Below are 18,406 nucleotides of genomic sequence, written 5' to 3'. Positions count from 1 at the left end.
TGTGCTGTTAGCTTGCAAGTGAATAGCCTGATGTACTGACTCAGGAAGTCTGTTCCAAGATGGAAGGAAAAGAATCTAGAGTTGGAGATAGAGATTTCTAGTACAACTGATGTTTTACATTATGTGAATTACTATAATTTACTACCGAATATAAGTCGAGACTCCCTTTTCCCCCCCAAAAGGAGAAAAAAAAATGGTTGACTCAAATATAAGTCGGGTGGCTTAATATTCAAGTGCTCTGCCCTGTCAGGCTCTGCCCCCTGCACCCTCCCTGCACTAGCCTCATACCTCATCTTGCTGATCTCCGGTGGAGGTACAGCGGGTAGGAGCGAACTTTCCAAGTTCCTGCCCTGCTGCTAACCGGCTGCCGTGAGTTCCTTCAGCCGCTGAGCAAATTCGCGGGAGCCAGTAAGGATGCCTCTCAGTACCAAGCAGCAGTGCCAAATCATGTTCCTGCTCATGTTGCTCAGCGGCCAAAGGAACTAGTGGCCGCCGGTTAGCAGCAGGGCAGGAACTTGGAAAGTTCACTCCTGCCCGCTGCACCTCCACCAGGGATTGGCAAGATGAGGCATGAGGCTAGGGCAAGGAGGTGGCAGGGGGCAGAGCCTGGCAGTGGCGGCCTGCAATAATTCTGGGAGGGGGTGTATTATGGCTCAAATATAAACCAGGACCCCCATTTTTGGGCCAATTTTTTGGCCCCAAAATCCCGATTTATATTCGAGTAAATACAGTTTATCCTGTCATTATTATAAAATTATTGAAAAAGTTACAGCTTTTTGAGTGTAGCCTCCAAACTGATTTTTAAAGTTTGTAAATTTAAAAGGGCTACTCCATTGCTGGCTAAATTTGGCTGCCAATTCAGGACCATATGTCTTTTAAGATTGCCTGTGCTGTATTTAACAACAAAGAAGCCCGATAAGAGGAGTACTGCAAAATTGTCGAGAGAACAAGTCTCCCCTGACCCAAAAAGGGGGGTGAGGGGAAGAGACAGCTCAACGAGGCAAACTGAGTAATTTATTTAAGTGAATGGGAAGCCCTTAGTCTCACAGCCTGCAGTGGGGAACTAACCCCTGATGCACCAGCTTTCACAGTCATACACCCAGAAGGGTATTATCTGTGAAACATCCCCAGGCTGACCCAAGTGAAAACTAAATGTGAATTGACTAGTGCACAAACCAGTGTGCTAAAAGTGAAATATTTAAATAAACAAAACAAAAAGCTAGATAGGCTGTCTCTGCCCCTCATCCAAGGGTACAGCAGCATCCAAATTCATCCAAGCTAGCGTAATCACAAGCTGAACATGAAATTAAAGAGGTACTTAGCTTCTCCGTAGAAATCTAGAGTAGATAAATGTGTAGTCAGCATAAATTGAAACCATCCAATGGGGCTCCGTTTCGAGGGAAAAAACCCCTTCCTCAGGCACCAGCTCTACTAACACTGAACACTTTCAAAAAGACAGCAAGCAAAATGGCGCCATTTTCAACTTGCCTAACCACGCTTGCTATATTCAAAGATGCCTTTGAGCACCTTCCCCAATCAAGTAAATGGCAGCCATGAAAAAACTCTTCCCTCTTCCTCTTGTTCTTCCCCCTTTGTTCTCTTTTCTTGATTTTATTGTAGTTCAGCCCTCTCCCTCTCGTTTACTTGTATGTCCATCTTTGTCCATGTAATTTGTTTATGGTTTTTATTTTAATTTTGTATGCCCCATTTTATATTGTATATCGCCTAGAATCCATGCTAGACGACTAATCAAATTTTTATTAAACTTGAAACTTGCAAGAATTACAGTCACTTTACAACTCAGTATGTTAGAAAATGCACACAGGCTTAGTACAGTATATATTTCTACAACTGTGCAGTTCTGTCCTGTGATCTTTTTTTGAGGAGTTATTTTTTAGCCATTTATAAGCTTTGATCAAAATTTGAGCAACTCTGACATTTGTTGTTTTAAGTATTAAGCAGATAGATTAAGTTTTGTGCAGAATAAATACATTTCCATAGTTATGCAAATACTTCCGATAAACATATTAAATTCAACCATCATCATTTTTTTATGATTTTAAGTCAGTATTTAAATGCGGGAAGCATGACCCCTTAGCAATACTTACTGTTAGTGGCACCATTTTGTAGGCCGCACCAGAAGGACAGGGTTTGGTCCTGCCTTTCAGGATGGTGGGAGACACTTTGAAGGATGTCTTGGGGGGAGGGGGGGCTGTGTGTCTTTATTGGGTTTGGGGAGGCCGTGGCAGAAGGAATATGATCAAAAGAGGTAAGGAATGTATTTGAGGGCTGGTTAGGGTATTGGTGGCGCTGAGTAAAGCCTGTTGGATTTGATTCATCTGATCTGCTCCTTTGCCATTACAGTACTCCCCCGAAATTCGCGGGGGTTCTGTTCCAGGAACCCCTGCGAATCTTGAAAAACCGCGAATACGGTTTTTCATGGGGGAGACTGGAGAGGGCAGCGGGAGAGGCAGGAGAGAGCAGCCGGAGCGCCGGCGAGTGAAGGAAATCACTCGCTGTACGCTCCGACCGCCTCTTCCTGAACTAAAGTCGGGCTTTACCAACCAGGAGCTGTAAGAACATAAGAAGTTGCCTCCGTTGGGTCAGACCCGAGGTCCATCGTGCCCAGCAGTCCGCACCCGTGGCGGCCCATCAGGCCCATGACCTGTAATGTGATCCTTCTCTAATCCCTTTTATCCTTCTATCCATACTCTGTCTAAAACCTATCTCTACCTCTATCTGTATGTCAAAGCATTAGTGTTTCCGGGAAGGGTGGACCAACTCACTACTGATGCCTTGGGTCGGTTTCTTCTTTGCTGGGTGACAGTGTTCGGACACTATGATCATCAAATTTTTCCTCTTTGGTGCAAATTGGCAGGAGTGATCCAACACATCCTCTGATTATATTGGGTGATTTTAACCAGGTCCTTGACCCTCTGCAAGATAGAACATCCTCTTCTAAGGGTATTCCGTATTTGTGTGAGTTTTTGGATTTGCAAGGCCCCTGGCGATTATTGCATCCCAATGAGAAAGATTACACTCATCAATCTCGAGCCCATCAAACATTTTCCAGATTAGACTATTTATTGGTGTCCATTCAATTCTTTCCCTTGATTAACTCTTCTGAAATTGGTCCTCTCTCAGTCTCCGACCATTGCCCGGTGTGGGTTGATGTTCTCCTGAAGGACTATCATGCTCCTGGGGGGAGTTGGCGTTTTCCTGTGTATTTGGTTGATAATCCTGATTTTGTTAAATACCTCACGGAAAAATGGGAGGACTATCTTTCCTTTAACGCACAACATCGGACGACGCCGTTATTGTTTTCGGAAGCGGCAAAATCTGTCCTCCGGGGGGATATCTTCTACATGGTGGCTTATAGGAAGCGCGTTGCTCGGGGAATAATTTGGTTGGAGCGAGAATGTCTAGACTCTTAAGAAACAATATATTGCATATCCTACGACTCAGTCTCTGGAGCTTTTGGCTTCTGCACAGGCTGCTCTCAATAAGTTAATACATGAACGTACCAAGAAACACCTGTATTACACTAAGTTTCACTATTACAAACATGGGAACAAATGTGGACGATTATTGGCTGCCTTAACGAAACCTAGGAGGCCTAATTGCTATATTCCTTGTTTAAATTTGTTTTTTTCACCATTATAAACAATTTTATGCATCCGTGGAAGGGGATTGGGGTCCAGATGCTGGTGATTACTTGGAGGATGCAGGGATGCCGCAGTTGTCCTCTCCTATGCGTTCTTCCCTGAATGGGCCAATTCAGGGAAAAGAATTGCAACTGGTGGTTAAACAGCTTAAGAATCGCTCTGCACCAGAGCCAGATGGGTTTGCCCCTGAATTTTATAAAGTTTTGTTTCCGCATCTTTGTGACCCTCTGGAGGCATATTACACAACAGCGTTGGAGGAGGGCACCTTCCTGGAGGGTGCTAATCAGGCATACATTACATTAATTCCGAAACCAGGCAAGCCAGATGCAGACATTGATTCCTATCGTCCTATATCTTTAATTAATGTTGACATAAAAATTTTGGATAAAGTATTGGCTAATCGGTTAGCTTCCATTTTACCGCAATTAATTGTCTCTGAACAGGCCGGTTTTGTTAAATAGCGGCATTCGGTTTTGAATGTCCGTCGGTTGTTGACAGCTGTCCAGAGAGTACAAGTCATGCACACCGCTAGTATACTTGTTAGTCTTAATGCGGCTAAGGCCTTTGACCAGGTTAATTGGAATTACATGTTTACTGTTCTTACCCATATGGGTATTACGGGCTAGTTTCAAGATATGGTTTGATTGTTGTATACGGATCCTACGGCTCGAGTTTTGGTGAATGGTACACGAACCTTACCTTTTCCCATAGTGAGAAGGACAAGACAGGGTAGTCCTCTCTCTCCCCTGTTATTTTTGCTTTACTTGGACCCCTTTTTGCGTACGCTCAAGAGGGATGATGATTTGCGAGGTCTCCCGGAAGGGGACGCGCAATTGCGTGTTTTAGTGTTTGCAGATGATATGTTGTTCACCTTGGCGGACCCGCAGCCGTTCTTGCTCAGGGCTCTGGCTATTTTGGACGAGTTTAGTATGTACTCTGGTTTGGCCCTTAATTTTCAAAAATCTTTGGTGTTGCCTATATTTCCAGACATACCTAGTCAATGGAGAGGGGATTTTCCATTAAAATGGGCCTCGGACCGTTTGACTTATTTGACAAATCCCCATGGATCTTACCAAATTATACCAATTGAATGTCCTGCCACTCCTGTCCCTTACTAAACAACGGTTGTGCCTTTGGAGGGAGTTTCCACTTTCTCTGATGGGGAAAATAGCATTGTATAATATGGTCTTGGTGCCTCAATGGCTTTATGTCTTTCAGATGCTTCCTATATTGTTACTAGCTAAACATGACAAAGAACTTACACCTTGAATGGAGAAACTTTAACTAGTACTTCGGCGGAACGAGACCTAGGAGTAATCATCAGTGCAGACATGAAAACTTCCAATCAAGTGGAGAAGGCTTCATCTAAAGCAAGGCAGATGATGGGATGTATCAATAGAAGCTTTGTCAGCAAGAAGCCTGAAGTCATAATGCCATTGTACAGAACCATGGTGAGATCTCATCTGGAATACTGTGTACAATTCTGGAGGCCACATTACTGCAAAGATGTGCTTAGAATCGAGTCGGTTCAACGAATGGCCACCAGGAGGATCTCGGGGCTCAAAGGTCTCTCGTACGAGGAGAGACTAAACAAACTACAGCTCTACACTCTAGAAGAACGTAGGGAGAGGGGAGACATGATTGAGACATTTAAATACATCACAGGACGTATTGAGGTGGAAGATGATATCTTCTTTCTCAGGGGATCCTCTGCATCCGCTCAAACTCAGGGACGGGAAATTTCATGGTGACATCAGGAAGTATTTCTTCACAGAAAGAGTGGTTGACCGTTGGAATGAGCTTCCAGCGCAGGTGATCGAGGCCAGCAGCGTGCTGGACTTTAAGAATAAATGGAATACCTATGTGGGATCCCTACGAGGGTCGAACTGAAACATCGGTCGCTAGGTATAGACTTAAGAGGATGGGTCAGCAGACTTGATGGGATGATCGAGACCTGCATCGTGTTGGACTTTAAGAATAAATGGGATGCCTATAGGAGATCCCTAAGAGGGTCAATCTGAATAAATAGTCACTAGGTATAGACTTAAGAGGAAGGGTCAGTAGGGTGGGCAGACTTGATGGGCTATAGCCCTTTTCTGCCGTCATCTTCTATGTTTCTAACTTGGTAGTATGGATATACTAATCGTCCTGAGCTGCTCTTTACTTTGGAGCATATCCCTCGTGTGTCCCTGAGGAGGTTCCGTGGGTTTTTGGAACGTGCTGTTTTGTTGGGGAAAAAGACAATATTGCACTGCTGGATTGTACCTGATCCCCCAACATTGTCTCATTGGCATACACTTATGATACATCAAGCTTCTATGGAGCGTCTTTCTTTGACTTCCTTGGATACCTCACAGGGATGTTTGTTTTGTAACATTTGAGAGCCATTTTGGCTCACGGGAGGCACAATACGCATGTAGATGATGGTGTCAAAATTCAAAGGCACTTGTTCAATTAGCAGGTCCCACTAACTGGATTAGTGCCAACCAGTGGAATATTTATCAAAACTTATCACTTACTGCTGCTGAATATTTCCGCTGAACATCTCAACACTATCCAGATAATTCTGGAACATTAGAAGACAGGGCTCGGGTGGAGTTAAAGGTATGGGAGAATTCATCCCATTAACTGGATATATATTTGGCTCATGATAGGTCAGCAGAAAGGCTGTCCTAACTTTATCCAGATCGCTATCTGGTTAGTGATTTTGAATATCACCACTAATTAGCTGATATCCATGAACTGACGCTGAGTTTCTGGATTATATTTAATCGAGACAAATGGAGTTAAAAAAAACACTGATTGCTGTGGTAAAATATCAGGCTGAGTGTGGGGGGATATCTTCAAATCACTAAGTGCGTTTTTCCAGGAAGATGCTATCTGAATGAAACGTAGGTACATAATTACAGTCAAAGTCGCTTATATTCCACTAACACCATATAAGGTCTAAGTGGATCACATCCTTGTGGTACCTTCTCTTTAAAGATGGGGGAGGGGAGGAGAATGGGTGAATAATTCATGGAGATTTGCACCCAACAGGCAGTTTGAAAATTGCCCCCTAAAATGTACTATCCATAATTCTCTCTGTCTTGCAGGTGAAGGCTTCCACAATTTTCATCACACCTTTCCATTCGACTATTCAGCCAGTGAGTTTGGTTTGAGACTCAACCCTACCACGTGCTTCATTGACTTCATGTGTTTGCTAGGGCTGGCCAGCGACTGCAAACAGGCTCCCAAGCACATAATCCTGTCCCGCAAAGAGAGGACTGGTGATGGCAGTAATTAAGAAGACAGTAATTGTCTGGAAATTTCCACTCTTGTACATGGCTTGGTCTGTAGGGTACGGTATGAATTTCAGTATTTTGTCAAACGAGAAAGCTTTATTTATTTTTTTGGTATTAACTATTTTACATCCAAGAATGAATGGATTATGTTAAATGTATTAATGTTAGAGTGAGAGGTGTTAGTTGTTGTTAGATTTAGATGTGGCAAGACTTTAATTTAGTAGTTGTAAAGAAGATGCATCTGACGTATGCTGTAAAGTGCCAGTTCAGGTCATTAACCTGGAGGAGCTGGCTAATATATAAGGTGTGGACAGATCCTGATTTGTCTTACTTTATTAACAAAACCACTGATTGTTGAGGATCTGATACACCCTCGTGATTGTGGGATGCTAACTTATTTTGTAAATATATTCTAAAATTGTATAGCTAGATAAAAATATACGTTTATCATTAATTAATTTGATTCCACTTCACTACACACTTCATCCAAAGAACATCCAAAATGAGTTACAATCAAAATTTAAATCTCCCCCACCTTCACACTACTACGATCCTCTCCACATCACAACCCTACTCCCTTTCAACCCTCTACCATCCATCACCATCTACTGCCATCCCAATGCAGCATCCTATCTCAACCCCTCCAACATTATTAACCAAGCTTCAAAAATACTCATTGATAAGCAGTTTAGTACCCAAACAAGTGACACTTTTGGAGCCCGATCTGCCCACCAGCAGCAATCTTGTTGCTGGTGACTGGACTCTATCACACCTTTAAGAGCATAAGAATAGCCATACTGGATCATTCAGCCCGGTATCCTGTTTCTAACAGTGACCAATCCAAGTCCCAAGTATCTGGCAGAAACCCAAATAATAGCGACATTCCATGCTACTGATCCAAGGGCAAGCAGTGGCTTCCCACATGTCTGTCTCAGTAGCAGACTATGGACTTTTCCTCCAGAAACTTGTGTAAACCATTTTTTTTAACCCAGCTATGCTAACTGCTGTCATCACTTCATATAGGCCCCTAGATCACTCCTATTCTACATAAACCAGGGCTTGGAATCAGGGCTCTTGGGACTGGAGCTCTATATGGAGTTGGAAGATGGTTGACAAAATGGATTGGCGACTTTGCTGTTCTGCCAGAGCTATTAGCTTCCCCACAAGTACACTTGACCCCAGATAAATTTCAGAAATCACTACACTAAGGCAGATTTTTAAATAATAAAACTATAATATTTACTAGACAACTGGGGGCAAAACTAATGGAAAATATTAACTTGTGTAGGCTAGTGCAAAGAAATAAATAAACCTTAAACTTATTGACTTAATTTGAGCTTCATCAACCACCCTTTTTTAGAATCAGAAAAGTGGCCTATAGCACTAGTAAACTAAACCAGAATACGATAAATAGAAATCAATATGAACATACAGTAAACGTTCATGATAGTGGAAGGAAATAGGAAACAGACAAGGGAATTCTGATGGGGGAGAGGATAGATTTACAACTAGGCTATGTGAGAAAAAAAAAGTATCACACACAAAATGAGATCTTTCCCCAAGTGAATATTACTGTATTGTTTCCTCTGGGAACTAAGGGCTCATTTTACAAAGGTGCGCTAGCGTTTTTAGCGCGCGCTAGCCAAAAAAAATACTGCCTGCTTAAAAGGAGGTGGTAGCGGCTAGTGCGTGCGGCATTTTAGCATGCGCTAAAAACCGCTAGCGCACCTTTTTAAAAGGCGCCCCGAGTCTGTGAACTGGAGCTGATAAGAGTTTGGGCTTTCTCTTTATCCAGCCCCGTTTTTGACTCTTTAAGTTCTTCCCATGAGGAAAAAGTTTCCAAATGTGGGTTAGTTCTACACATTCATAATGATAATCCTGCTGCCTACCACACTGCAACCCCCCCAAAAGGTGGAGAAAAAAAAGTCTCAGACTTGTGCGACAGTATACCAGAAAATCTCAGCCCATACTCTGTCATAAGTACAATCATAGGCATTAAAAAACTCCAACGTTCTCAGTATTTATAGAAGCAATATTTACAGCCTGAAGCAGCCGAGAGGGTCTGGCAAAACAATGATCCTTATTGGGTGTCCGGGTGGCTCCGCGCTGAAGGTTCACTGCAAGGCTGAGGATTGCTGGAGAGCTGAAAAAAATGGAGCCACACTGACCCGTCATAGATACACAAATACAGTTGGAAAAATGTGTTATCCAGTTTTCTGATGAATAAAAGGACTTTTATGGGATCAATTAAGTCCACCAGTCTCTGTAGGTCATTTCGACTCCTTGCCTTGAGACTTTGAGTTTGTGGATTTGGTTCTCCTGTTTTTAACTCGTCTACAGGTTGCGTATGGCTTTGCCCACTCTGCTTCTCTAAGGGCTCCTTTTGCTAAGATGCACTAGACTTTTTAGCGCACGCACCGGATTGGTGCGCGCTAGCCGAAAAACTACCGCCTGCTCAAGAGGAGGCGGTAGCGGCTAGCGCGCGCTATTCCTCGCGTTAAGGCCCTAACGCGCCTTCGTAAAAGAAGCCCTAAATATTGAGAAGTTTGGAGGTTTTTTTTATGCCTATGATTGCACTTAAGACAGAGTATGGATTGATATTCCCTGGTATACTGTCGCATGAGCCTTTTTTTCTCCATCTTTTGCTTTTTGGGGGGGTTGCAATGTCAGTAGGCTATTTGATCTTTGGAGCTACTCATAGCAGTATTATTGTTAAGAATGTGATTGACTTCCGTTGTTTCCCCTTATTGATGTCACTTCCTAGGTGCGGGTCCCGGAAGTGACGTCAGAGAGAGCGCCGATGCCGACACGAGCAGCAACCTCATGCCAAGGAAGTAAAAAAGGTGCGGGCGAAGGCAAGGGCGTGTGCTCATGGCAAAGAGAGGAGCTAGGGGGGAGCGAGAGGAGATGGGGTGCCACGCCCTTAGGAAGATCGCGCCCGGGGCAGACCCCTCCCTCCACCACTGATCCCAACCTCCCCAAAGAACTCAGAATGGGTTACAGGTTAACATATATAATACAGGCAGTCCCCAGGTTAAGAACAAGTTCTGTTTTTTTAAACCATTCTTAAGTTGAATTTGTATGTAACGCGGATCCTGTACAGCACACAGTCTATAAAAGCATTAAAGATTAAAGAAACAGTCCTCAAAATAAAGTACTGTAGTTTAAATAGAAAAGATAGGTTTACACTTACTTTTGCTCTTCATCCGTCCCACTGTTCCCTCTCCACCACCACATCCAACATTTCTCCCTCTCATCTCTCTCTTCCCCATGCATCTGTACCTCACGCCTCTCCCACCACCGTGTCCAATATTTCTCTCTCCCTCCCTATGCCCAACAATTCTTTATTCATTTCCCCATGGGTACCATCTCTCTTTCCCTCTCACTCAGACACCCATGCCCAACAATTCTCCCTTTCTCGCAAGGTGTTTACCTCCTCCGGCTGGCTCTCTCCTTCCAGTCGCACTTTGCGAAGCCACAGCTGCTGGTTCCTGCTTGCGGCTGACCCGGAAGTCTTCTTTCACGTCAGAAAGAAGACTTCCGGGTCAGCTATGAGCCGTAGGAACCGGTGGCCACAGCTTTGTGAAGCGCGACTGGGAAGAGAGAGCCAGCTGGAGGAGTTAAATGCCTGCAAGAGGCACGAATGTGTGACACTGAATGGCAGGAAAGACAATGAGGGGCGCTTTGGGACACCGAAGGGAGGAGGAGGGTCACGTTTTGACAGGAAGAGAGGAAGAGGGGGCGCGTTGGCACAGGACGTGAAAGGCAGAATCCCAGTTCGTAAGTACGAGTTTTACATAAGTCGGGCCTTCTTAAACCGGGGACTGCCTGTATATAAGTTAACAGGTTACAATTTGCATAGTTATGCTACAAGGTTTGGGGGGTGGGTTGGGGGTATAAGTTTTTATCCTAACTCAATACATTATTAATGAGTAAGCTTCAAGTTTATCAGTTATACAGTACAACATGCCAATATTTGTGTGTATGTATGTATGTGGGTCTATATACAGTATATATATTGCAATAGGCAATTTGTGTTTGTATTATCTATCTATCCACCCCCCTCCCCTGACCCATACCAGTAATGTATGTTGACTTGTTGCAATATATATATGTATATGTGTGTATGTGCATGTGTACATATTACACACACGTTTAGGTGAGTCACCTGTTTCCATAAACATCATAATTGATAACCTAAACCAAATAATGCTTCAATTTGAAATGCTAGGAGGATAATGAGAGCAATACACTTCAGAGTTGGAGCCACACAAGCATGCATCGTTTTGTTAGTTCTGCATGCATTGGTCAGTTCTTTTTAAATTCTTGGTCCTAAAACCCGGACGTTATTGCACTATTCACTATTGTTTTATTGTTTAGCTGCATGTAACATGGTCATTAATTGCAGAGCAAAGTGCAAATGATAAAACAGCTTTGAATTTTATAGTGTTCAAAAAATTAGCTTGTTAAAATGCATGCGGAATGAATGAGATATATATATATATATATAGATACAGATGCATCTGTGTATATATACGTCATTTGTGTTAGCTGTTAGCCATTGTAAGCGTCAGGAGCTGAGAGCTGAGAAAAGGCCTTATATCGTTGACACAGGAGCACTTTGAAGAAAGATATTTTCTGTAGTAGGAGAATATTAAAGTATTTTTTTAAAACAATGCTGGTATATATACTGTCTTTATGCTTCATCTAACAAGTGTTAAGTGTTACTTTGCTCTTACTAATGTGAAAATATCTGAGTGATTTACAATAAACCATTATGAATTACTCTGTGTAATGTATCCTACTTTTGCATCAGTAGGTTATAAGTGGCAGCCTACAAAAAAATCATGATGGGCTTTAAGATGGAAATCCAGAGAGCCACATGAAGCGACATCCGGATTTACCCGGACATGTCCTCTTTTTAGAGGACTGTCTGGATGGTTTTCTGGACTGGAGGGAGTTTGTCTGGGTTTTGGACTCACTCTCTCCAGTCCAGCCCTCACCCCGGAGTCAGGAGTCTCCACTGTCCCCAGCGCCTCCTCTGGTGCTTGTGTACCTTCAACCTGCAAGGTGTTTTAGGGTGAAAACCTCTTGGCAAAAGGCAAATATGGTCTTGGTCCCAATATGGACTGTATGAAAATTGCCCCTCAGTTCACACTGCACTTTTTCATACCCATCTCCATATATTCCATAGATAGTAATCCATAATTATTTCTCATAAAAGGAATGTCTTACAAACTGGAATCACAGCCCTAACAAATCCTTGGGCTCAAAAGGATTTATGTGATCATTAACAAAGGTTGCCCCTAAACTCTATAAATAAGGCGCTAACATTTACACAGTGAACATGGGACCCTTTTACCTAATTGCGATTAAAGGTGGCCTTAGCACATGTGGGTCATTCCCATGTGCTAAAAGCCATTTTTCCATAGGGGTAAAAAGGCCAATTTTTCTATTTTCTGTACTAAAGGCTACATGCTAATTTTACCATTAGCATGTGAGTGAGCCTCTACTTAAAGACAGTAAGGACCTATGCGCTAATTCATGTGCTTATTGACAGGCTTGGCAGACTTCTGATGTCAAAGAAAAAAAAGCTTAGCAAAAAAGCCAAGTTCCTGGCAAGCTCAGGGGATGGCAATGCAATGGAGGAAGGACCAGTGGAGGTGAATGTGGTTGGTGGGTCCGTCTTTCTTCCTACACTACAAAGGCTGTTTTCTGACCACTGTGCCCACCGAGTGTCCTGTACCAATGCATGTGCTTTTCTCAGTGTCAATTTGCATCGGAAAACACAGGAAGGAAATGCTCCATGGGCAGCTGCTGTCTGGGGAGAGGGTATGGAGTGGAAGGGAGAAGGCGGAGGCTGCTTCTTTCGCTGCCTTAGCTGCCTACTGTCCCACACCAATGCACATCAAGGGAGAGGGAGACCAGTATACTTTTGAGGAAAGGTGGGAGAGGGGAGATATGAAAGACGTTTAAATATCTACGTAATGTAAATGTGCACGAATCAAGTCTTTTTCATTTGAAAGGAAACTCTGCAATGAGAGGGCATAGGATGAAGTTAAGAGGTGATAGGCTCCGAAGTAATCTAAGGAAATACTTTATTTACAGAAAGGGTGGTAGATGAATGGAACAGTCTCCCAGATGAAGTTTAACGTAGAAAAATGCAAAGTGATGCACCTGGGCAGGAAAAACAAGGAGCACCAATATACCTTATTTGATGCAACTTTGGGCAAAAGTGAATAAGAAAGGGACCTGGGGGTAATGATAGACAGGACCCTGAAGCCGTTGGCTCAATGCGCAGCGGCAGCAAAAAAAGCAAACAGGATGTTGGGCATGATAAAGAAGGGTATCATGAGTAGATCTGAGGATGTAATAATGCCATTATACAGAGCGATGGTGAGACCACACTTGGAATACTATGTCCAACATTGGTCTCCCTATCTAAAGAAGGATATAATACTACTATTACCCTTGAAGAAGCCTCACGGTGAGAAACGGACCGGGCCTCCGTCGGGTTACTAAGATAAGTGCTTATTGATATATTCTTTGGATAAACCAGTTAAAAATCTTGAATACACAATTGCTGGTTTTTCAATGCTCATTGGCTAGAAGAAAGTTGAGATAATGAAAAGTTAATCATGATAATGAAAGGTTGATTATAAAAATAACATAAAATTATCACACAAAATTATTAAAAAATTAAAATTAAAAATTCAAGGGTTTTTGACCTATGATGATACCCAACCCCAATATGATTGTAACTCATTGATTGCATTCTTGGGGTATTTTGAGGACTTTTTTCCCTTGATTTAAATTGCATCATATACATTATTGGTGGTCCATCACATTTGATTAATTTTAATAATTATATTTTTGGACACTATTTGGTTTCCAATCACTTTATTAAATTTCCTGTTGGGCATCTCTTCCCCTTTCCCTTCCAGGGCCGGCGTTAGAATCGTCTGTGGTACTGCTACAAAGGATGGCAAAAAGAAAGACAGAAGTCGCGAGGCTTTTCCTCCTGCCTGCATCATTATAGGCTGTGCCGATCTTGATCCCGCCCCCCTCTGAAGTGACTTCCTGTTTTTGAGGGGCAGGATTGAGACCGGCAGAGCTTATAGCAAATAGCAATGCAGGCAAGAGGAAAGGTCCCGCGGCTTCTGTCTTCGTTCTTGCCGTCTGATTTAGTGGGACCACAATTGAAGGTAGGGTAGGTTTAGCAGGACCAGGGTCGAAGGCAGGGCTGATAGCAATCGAGTGCTGGAAGTTTGGAAGAGACATCCCTAAGCCCCATGGAATGGGTGGCTCCCCCACCACTTCAGTTCAGCGCTTGTCTGAGGCATCTTTGCATGAGTCAAGTCCCAGCGAGCAAGGGAGGCAGACAGCAGCATTATTGGGCTTAACTCTGAATGAAGAACAAGCCTTTCAAGTTTCTTCAAGAGTTCTGGGCAAGGAAACTGTGAGTAAACTGATGCGAGATAAGAACTAGGCTGCTTCCGATTTAGTGTCAGTTATGGTGAGACCAGCCATTGTGACACTGGAGTCACTCTGGGGCCAGCAGCCAAGGGAGAGAATAAGAGATGCTGGATTATGAGGAGAGGGAAAAATGTGATATACGTATTGTGGAAAGGGGATGGTAGACCCGGGGGGGATTGGTGTGACAGAAGGGAGATGGTGGATCCCCTTGGGGGAGGATAGTTATTGGAACTAGGTGGGAGTTGGAAGAATAGGGGCACAAAGACAGATGCTGGACCTTGCAGGGGGCAGAGAGACATGGAAAATGTTGAACACGAGGGTGGAGTATGAAGACAGAAGTAAGATGTTGGACATGGGTAGAGGGAGTAGGGAGACGGGATATGCTGGACATGGTGAAGGGAGAATAGGGAGTCAAGGAGAAGATGCTGAATAAGGAATGGAGGGAGTAGGGTGATGGAAAGTATCTGCTGAATTAAGATGGGGAAAAGAGGGGAGGTACTGGAATTGGATGGGGGAAGATGGTGGGTTGGCTGGCTGGCTCAGCAACGGGAAGAAAAAAAGAGCACAGGAAGATGCTGGACATAGAGGTTGTAGGGTGAAGGAAAAAAGCAGACTTGAATGAGTAGGAAGACAGGTGGTAGATGCTGGACACGGGGTGGATGCAGTAAGAAGAAAAAGGAGGTTCTGGATAGCGGAGTAATAGGTAGAAGACAGGAAGGGACAGAAGTGGCAGATAGACTGAAGACTTTGGAAAGAAAATTAAGAAAAGACAGAAGAAAGCAGAAACTGGGATAAACATGAACAAAATGGGCAGACAATAAAGGTAGAAAAAATAATTTTATTTCTATTTTGTCATTAGAATATATTAGATTTGAATTATATATCCTGCTAGAGACATAACTGGAGATTGCAAAGCCCAGACAGTGCTTCTTTAGCTTCCAGCTGGCTTAGGGCTCCCTCTGACCAGGGGGACTCCCCTAACACTATTTCTGTCATGTATGACTGCAGTATTCTGTTAGCATGATATTTCTGTGTAGCATTATGTAATAATTTGGCTTGTTCAGTTTTCTTGATAGTAGAGGGGATATATGTTAAGGGGAGATGAGACAGGGGTTTTGTTGGTCCTTGCTCTGTATATTTAATAAAATGCGTTCAATATAAAATCATAACAGGCTTGTGCAGATGGGATCAGATGGTTTACGGGGACAGAGCTCACGGAGACGGGGCGGAAATGGCTTTTTTTTTTATTTCAGTCTTAGTAGTTTGCCGGTCCACAAAATAATTATTTTATTTCCGCCGGTCCATAGGTGTAAAAAGGTTGAAGAACACTGCTCTAGAGAGTATATAGTACATAAACTATCCTTCCTCTCCTCTAGAGTATACATATCCAGGCCTTCCAGTTTCTTCTTATACATCTTTTGGCTCAGACCCCCTATCATTTTTGTCACCTTCCACTGGCTGCATCAAGTCTTCTTATATTCTTAGCCAGATACAGCCTCCTAAACTGAACACAATACTCCAAGTGGGGCCTCACCAACTACTTGTACAGGGGCATCATCACATCCTTTTTTCTGCTGGTTATGCCTTCTACTGGTTATGCCTGGCATCCTTCTAGCTACAGCCACTACTTTGTCACACTGGTCACCTTCAGATCCTCAGACACTATCCCCAAGGTCCCTCTCCCCTTTCGTGCATATCAGCCTCTCACCTTCCAGCACAAATAGCTCCCTCGGATTTCTACTCCACAAAAGCACCACTCTGCACTTCTTTGCACTGAATTTTAGTTGCCAAACAGACCATTCTTCCAACTTTTTCAGATCTTTTTTTCATGGTTTCCATTTCCTTTGGGATGTCCACTATTACAAATCTTGGTATCATCTGCAAAAATGCAAACCTTACCTTCTAACTCTTTGGCAACGTCGCTCACAAACATTGAACAGAATCTGCCCCAGCACTGATCCTTGAGGCATTCCACTACACACCTTACTTTCTTCCAAGCAAATTCCATTAACCACAACCCTTTGAAGTTTGTCCGTCAACCAAATCCAGTTCACCACTTTGGGGCCTAGCTTCAGCCAATCAAGTTTGTTAAAGAGCCTCCTATGAAGAACTCTGTCAAAGACTTTGCTGAAATCTAAGTAAATTACATCTAGCATATGTCCTTGATCCAATCAAAAATTCAATCAGATTCATCCAGAGAAGGGTGGGAGGGGGCGGGGTTATTTCTGTCCTAATTTTGACCTTTGAGTATTTACACCTGGGGTGGGTTGGAGGAATGTGGGAGGATTTTATTAATCTGAATAGGGAAAGGTTATTGGAAAAATCTATGTTTCTGTGTTTAATTGATTAATCATTGGATGGGTGGGATAAAATGATTGGTCATGTATATTTGTAAGATGAATGTGCTTTTATTGACTTTATTATATGTTATATACTTGTGTCTTGCACTATTGAAGTTTGGAAAATCAATAAAGAATTTTAAAAAAACCAACAACCCCAAAAAACCCAGTGGAACTAGGATGGAAGAAACCCTATAACTATGATCTCTGTGTCCCTCCTCAACCCCTCAGTTTCAACATAGAGAAGTGACTTGGCTGAAGGTCCATGGCACCCGCTAGGTGCTTTATTGAATTAATTAGAAAGCAAGTGATGTGTTATCATTTAAAATTATGTTTATCATTAAAATGTTTCCATCAGAGCTCAGACTCATGTAACAATGTCCTTGTCATTATAATTGCAGTACAGTTATGCTCCAAAAATGTCCGTGAGAACAAAAATGTTTAATATTATCCATCATCAAGTGGTAAAGCATTCCATTCAAATGGCTAACATAAAGTTAATGACTTTTTATATGATTCAATCAACCGATACTGTTCTTAATATTTTAACACTTCCACAATCTAAACAGAGGAAGTACACAGTACCATGGAAGACAGGAAATGTGACAGTGCATCACTGGTCAGAATATTATAGATAAAAAAGGGGCCCTTTTACTAAGCTGCACTAAAAAATGGCCGGCGGAAGCAACTTTTGGTACAGCTGTAAAATGGCCAGAGTTTCAATTTCCACAATTATTGGCTAAACGCAAATTTCCCAGTCAGCACATGGCCATTAGCATGGGAGCCCTTACCGCCATCTATTTTTTAGGCAATAAAGAGTTCTCACGCTAACCACGTGCTAAATGGACAATGGGCATTCCTATTCTCCACATGAGATGGTTTGGAAAGCCAAACTAATAGCCCAAGCTCCAAAAAAATTCTGGCTTCCAGTAACCAGAAAAAGGTGTTAGGTCATATATGAGAGGAAAAGGATCTCAGAAACTGAAGAAATACTACAGAATTTATCAGTTCCAGATCTCAATCACTGATCCTAAAAACCCCCCTCATATTTTCAAAACATCCTACTACTGTTTAACCCTTTCAGGACCAAGGGACATATTTGTCCCATAACTTTAAAATCCTATAAATTTTGATTGGGATAGTCTACAGTTCTAAATTTGATATGTACGGATTCCATAGGATACTGCCTTTATGTAAACAAACTGGTTCCGACATTCATTCATTAGCGTCGTTGCCAGATTGACGAGAAGATTCACTTGCCACACTGTCCATAAGCCAGAAGTGTGATTTTTTTTTAAAAAAATAATGATATTTCACAAAAAAAATCAATTTTTTGGCATCTGCAAGCCCTTTTTACCATAAAAATGTCGTCAAAACCACAAAAATTGGCCTACGATCCTTATGGTCCTGAAAGGGTTAAGAAGTACAAAGACTAGGGGACATTGTCCTCCATGAAATGACATAGCAGTTCATTTCAAACAAATAGGAGAAAATAATGTTTCATACAATGCATGTTTAAGCTATGAAACTCATTGCAAGAAGATGGGGTTAACAGCGGTTACCCCTAAATTCTATATATGGTGCCTACATCAGTGTGCCCTGCCTAAATGTGCCTGTAAATCAATTGGCTAAGGAGCTCTTA

General features: G+C 42.6%; 1 protein-coding gene across 1 annotated transcript in view; it reads left to right on the top strand.

Moving 5' to 3' along the window:
• Nucleotides 1-10,201, top strand: part of SCD5 (stearoyl-CoA desaturase 5) — a 45,431-nt gene extending 35,230 nt beyond the window's left edge. The window contains exon 5 of the mRNA XM_033962585.1: nt 6,761-10,201. Coding sequence (XP_033818476.1) covers nt 6,761-6,951 — 191 coding nt within the window. The 3' untranslated portion in view covers nt 6,952-10,201. The remainder of the gene's footprint in view (nt 1-6,760) is intronic.
• Nucleotides 10,202-18,406: the final 8,205 nt, after the last annotated feature.

The sequence above is a fragment of the Geotrypetes seraphini genome, chromosome 1 (genome assembly GCF_902459505.1).
Source record: "Geotrypetes seraphini chromosome 1, aGeoSer1.1, whole genome shotgun sequence".
Taxonomy (NCBI): domain Eukaryota; kingdom Metazoa; phylum Chordata; class Amphibia; order Gymnophiona; family Dermophiidae; genus Geotrypetes; species Geotrypetes seraphini.
Note: the sequence above shows the minus strand (reverse complement) of the source record. Positions and strands in the feature narration are given on the sequence as shown.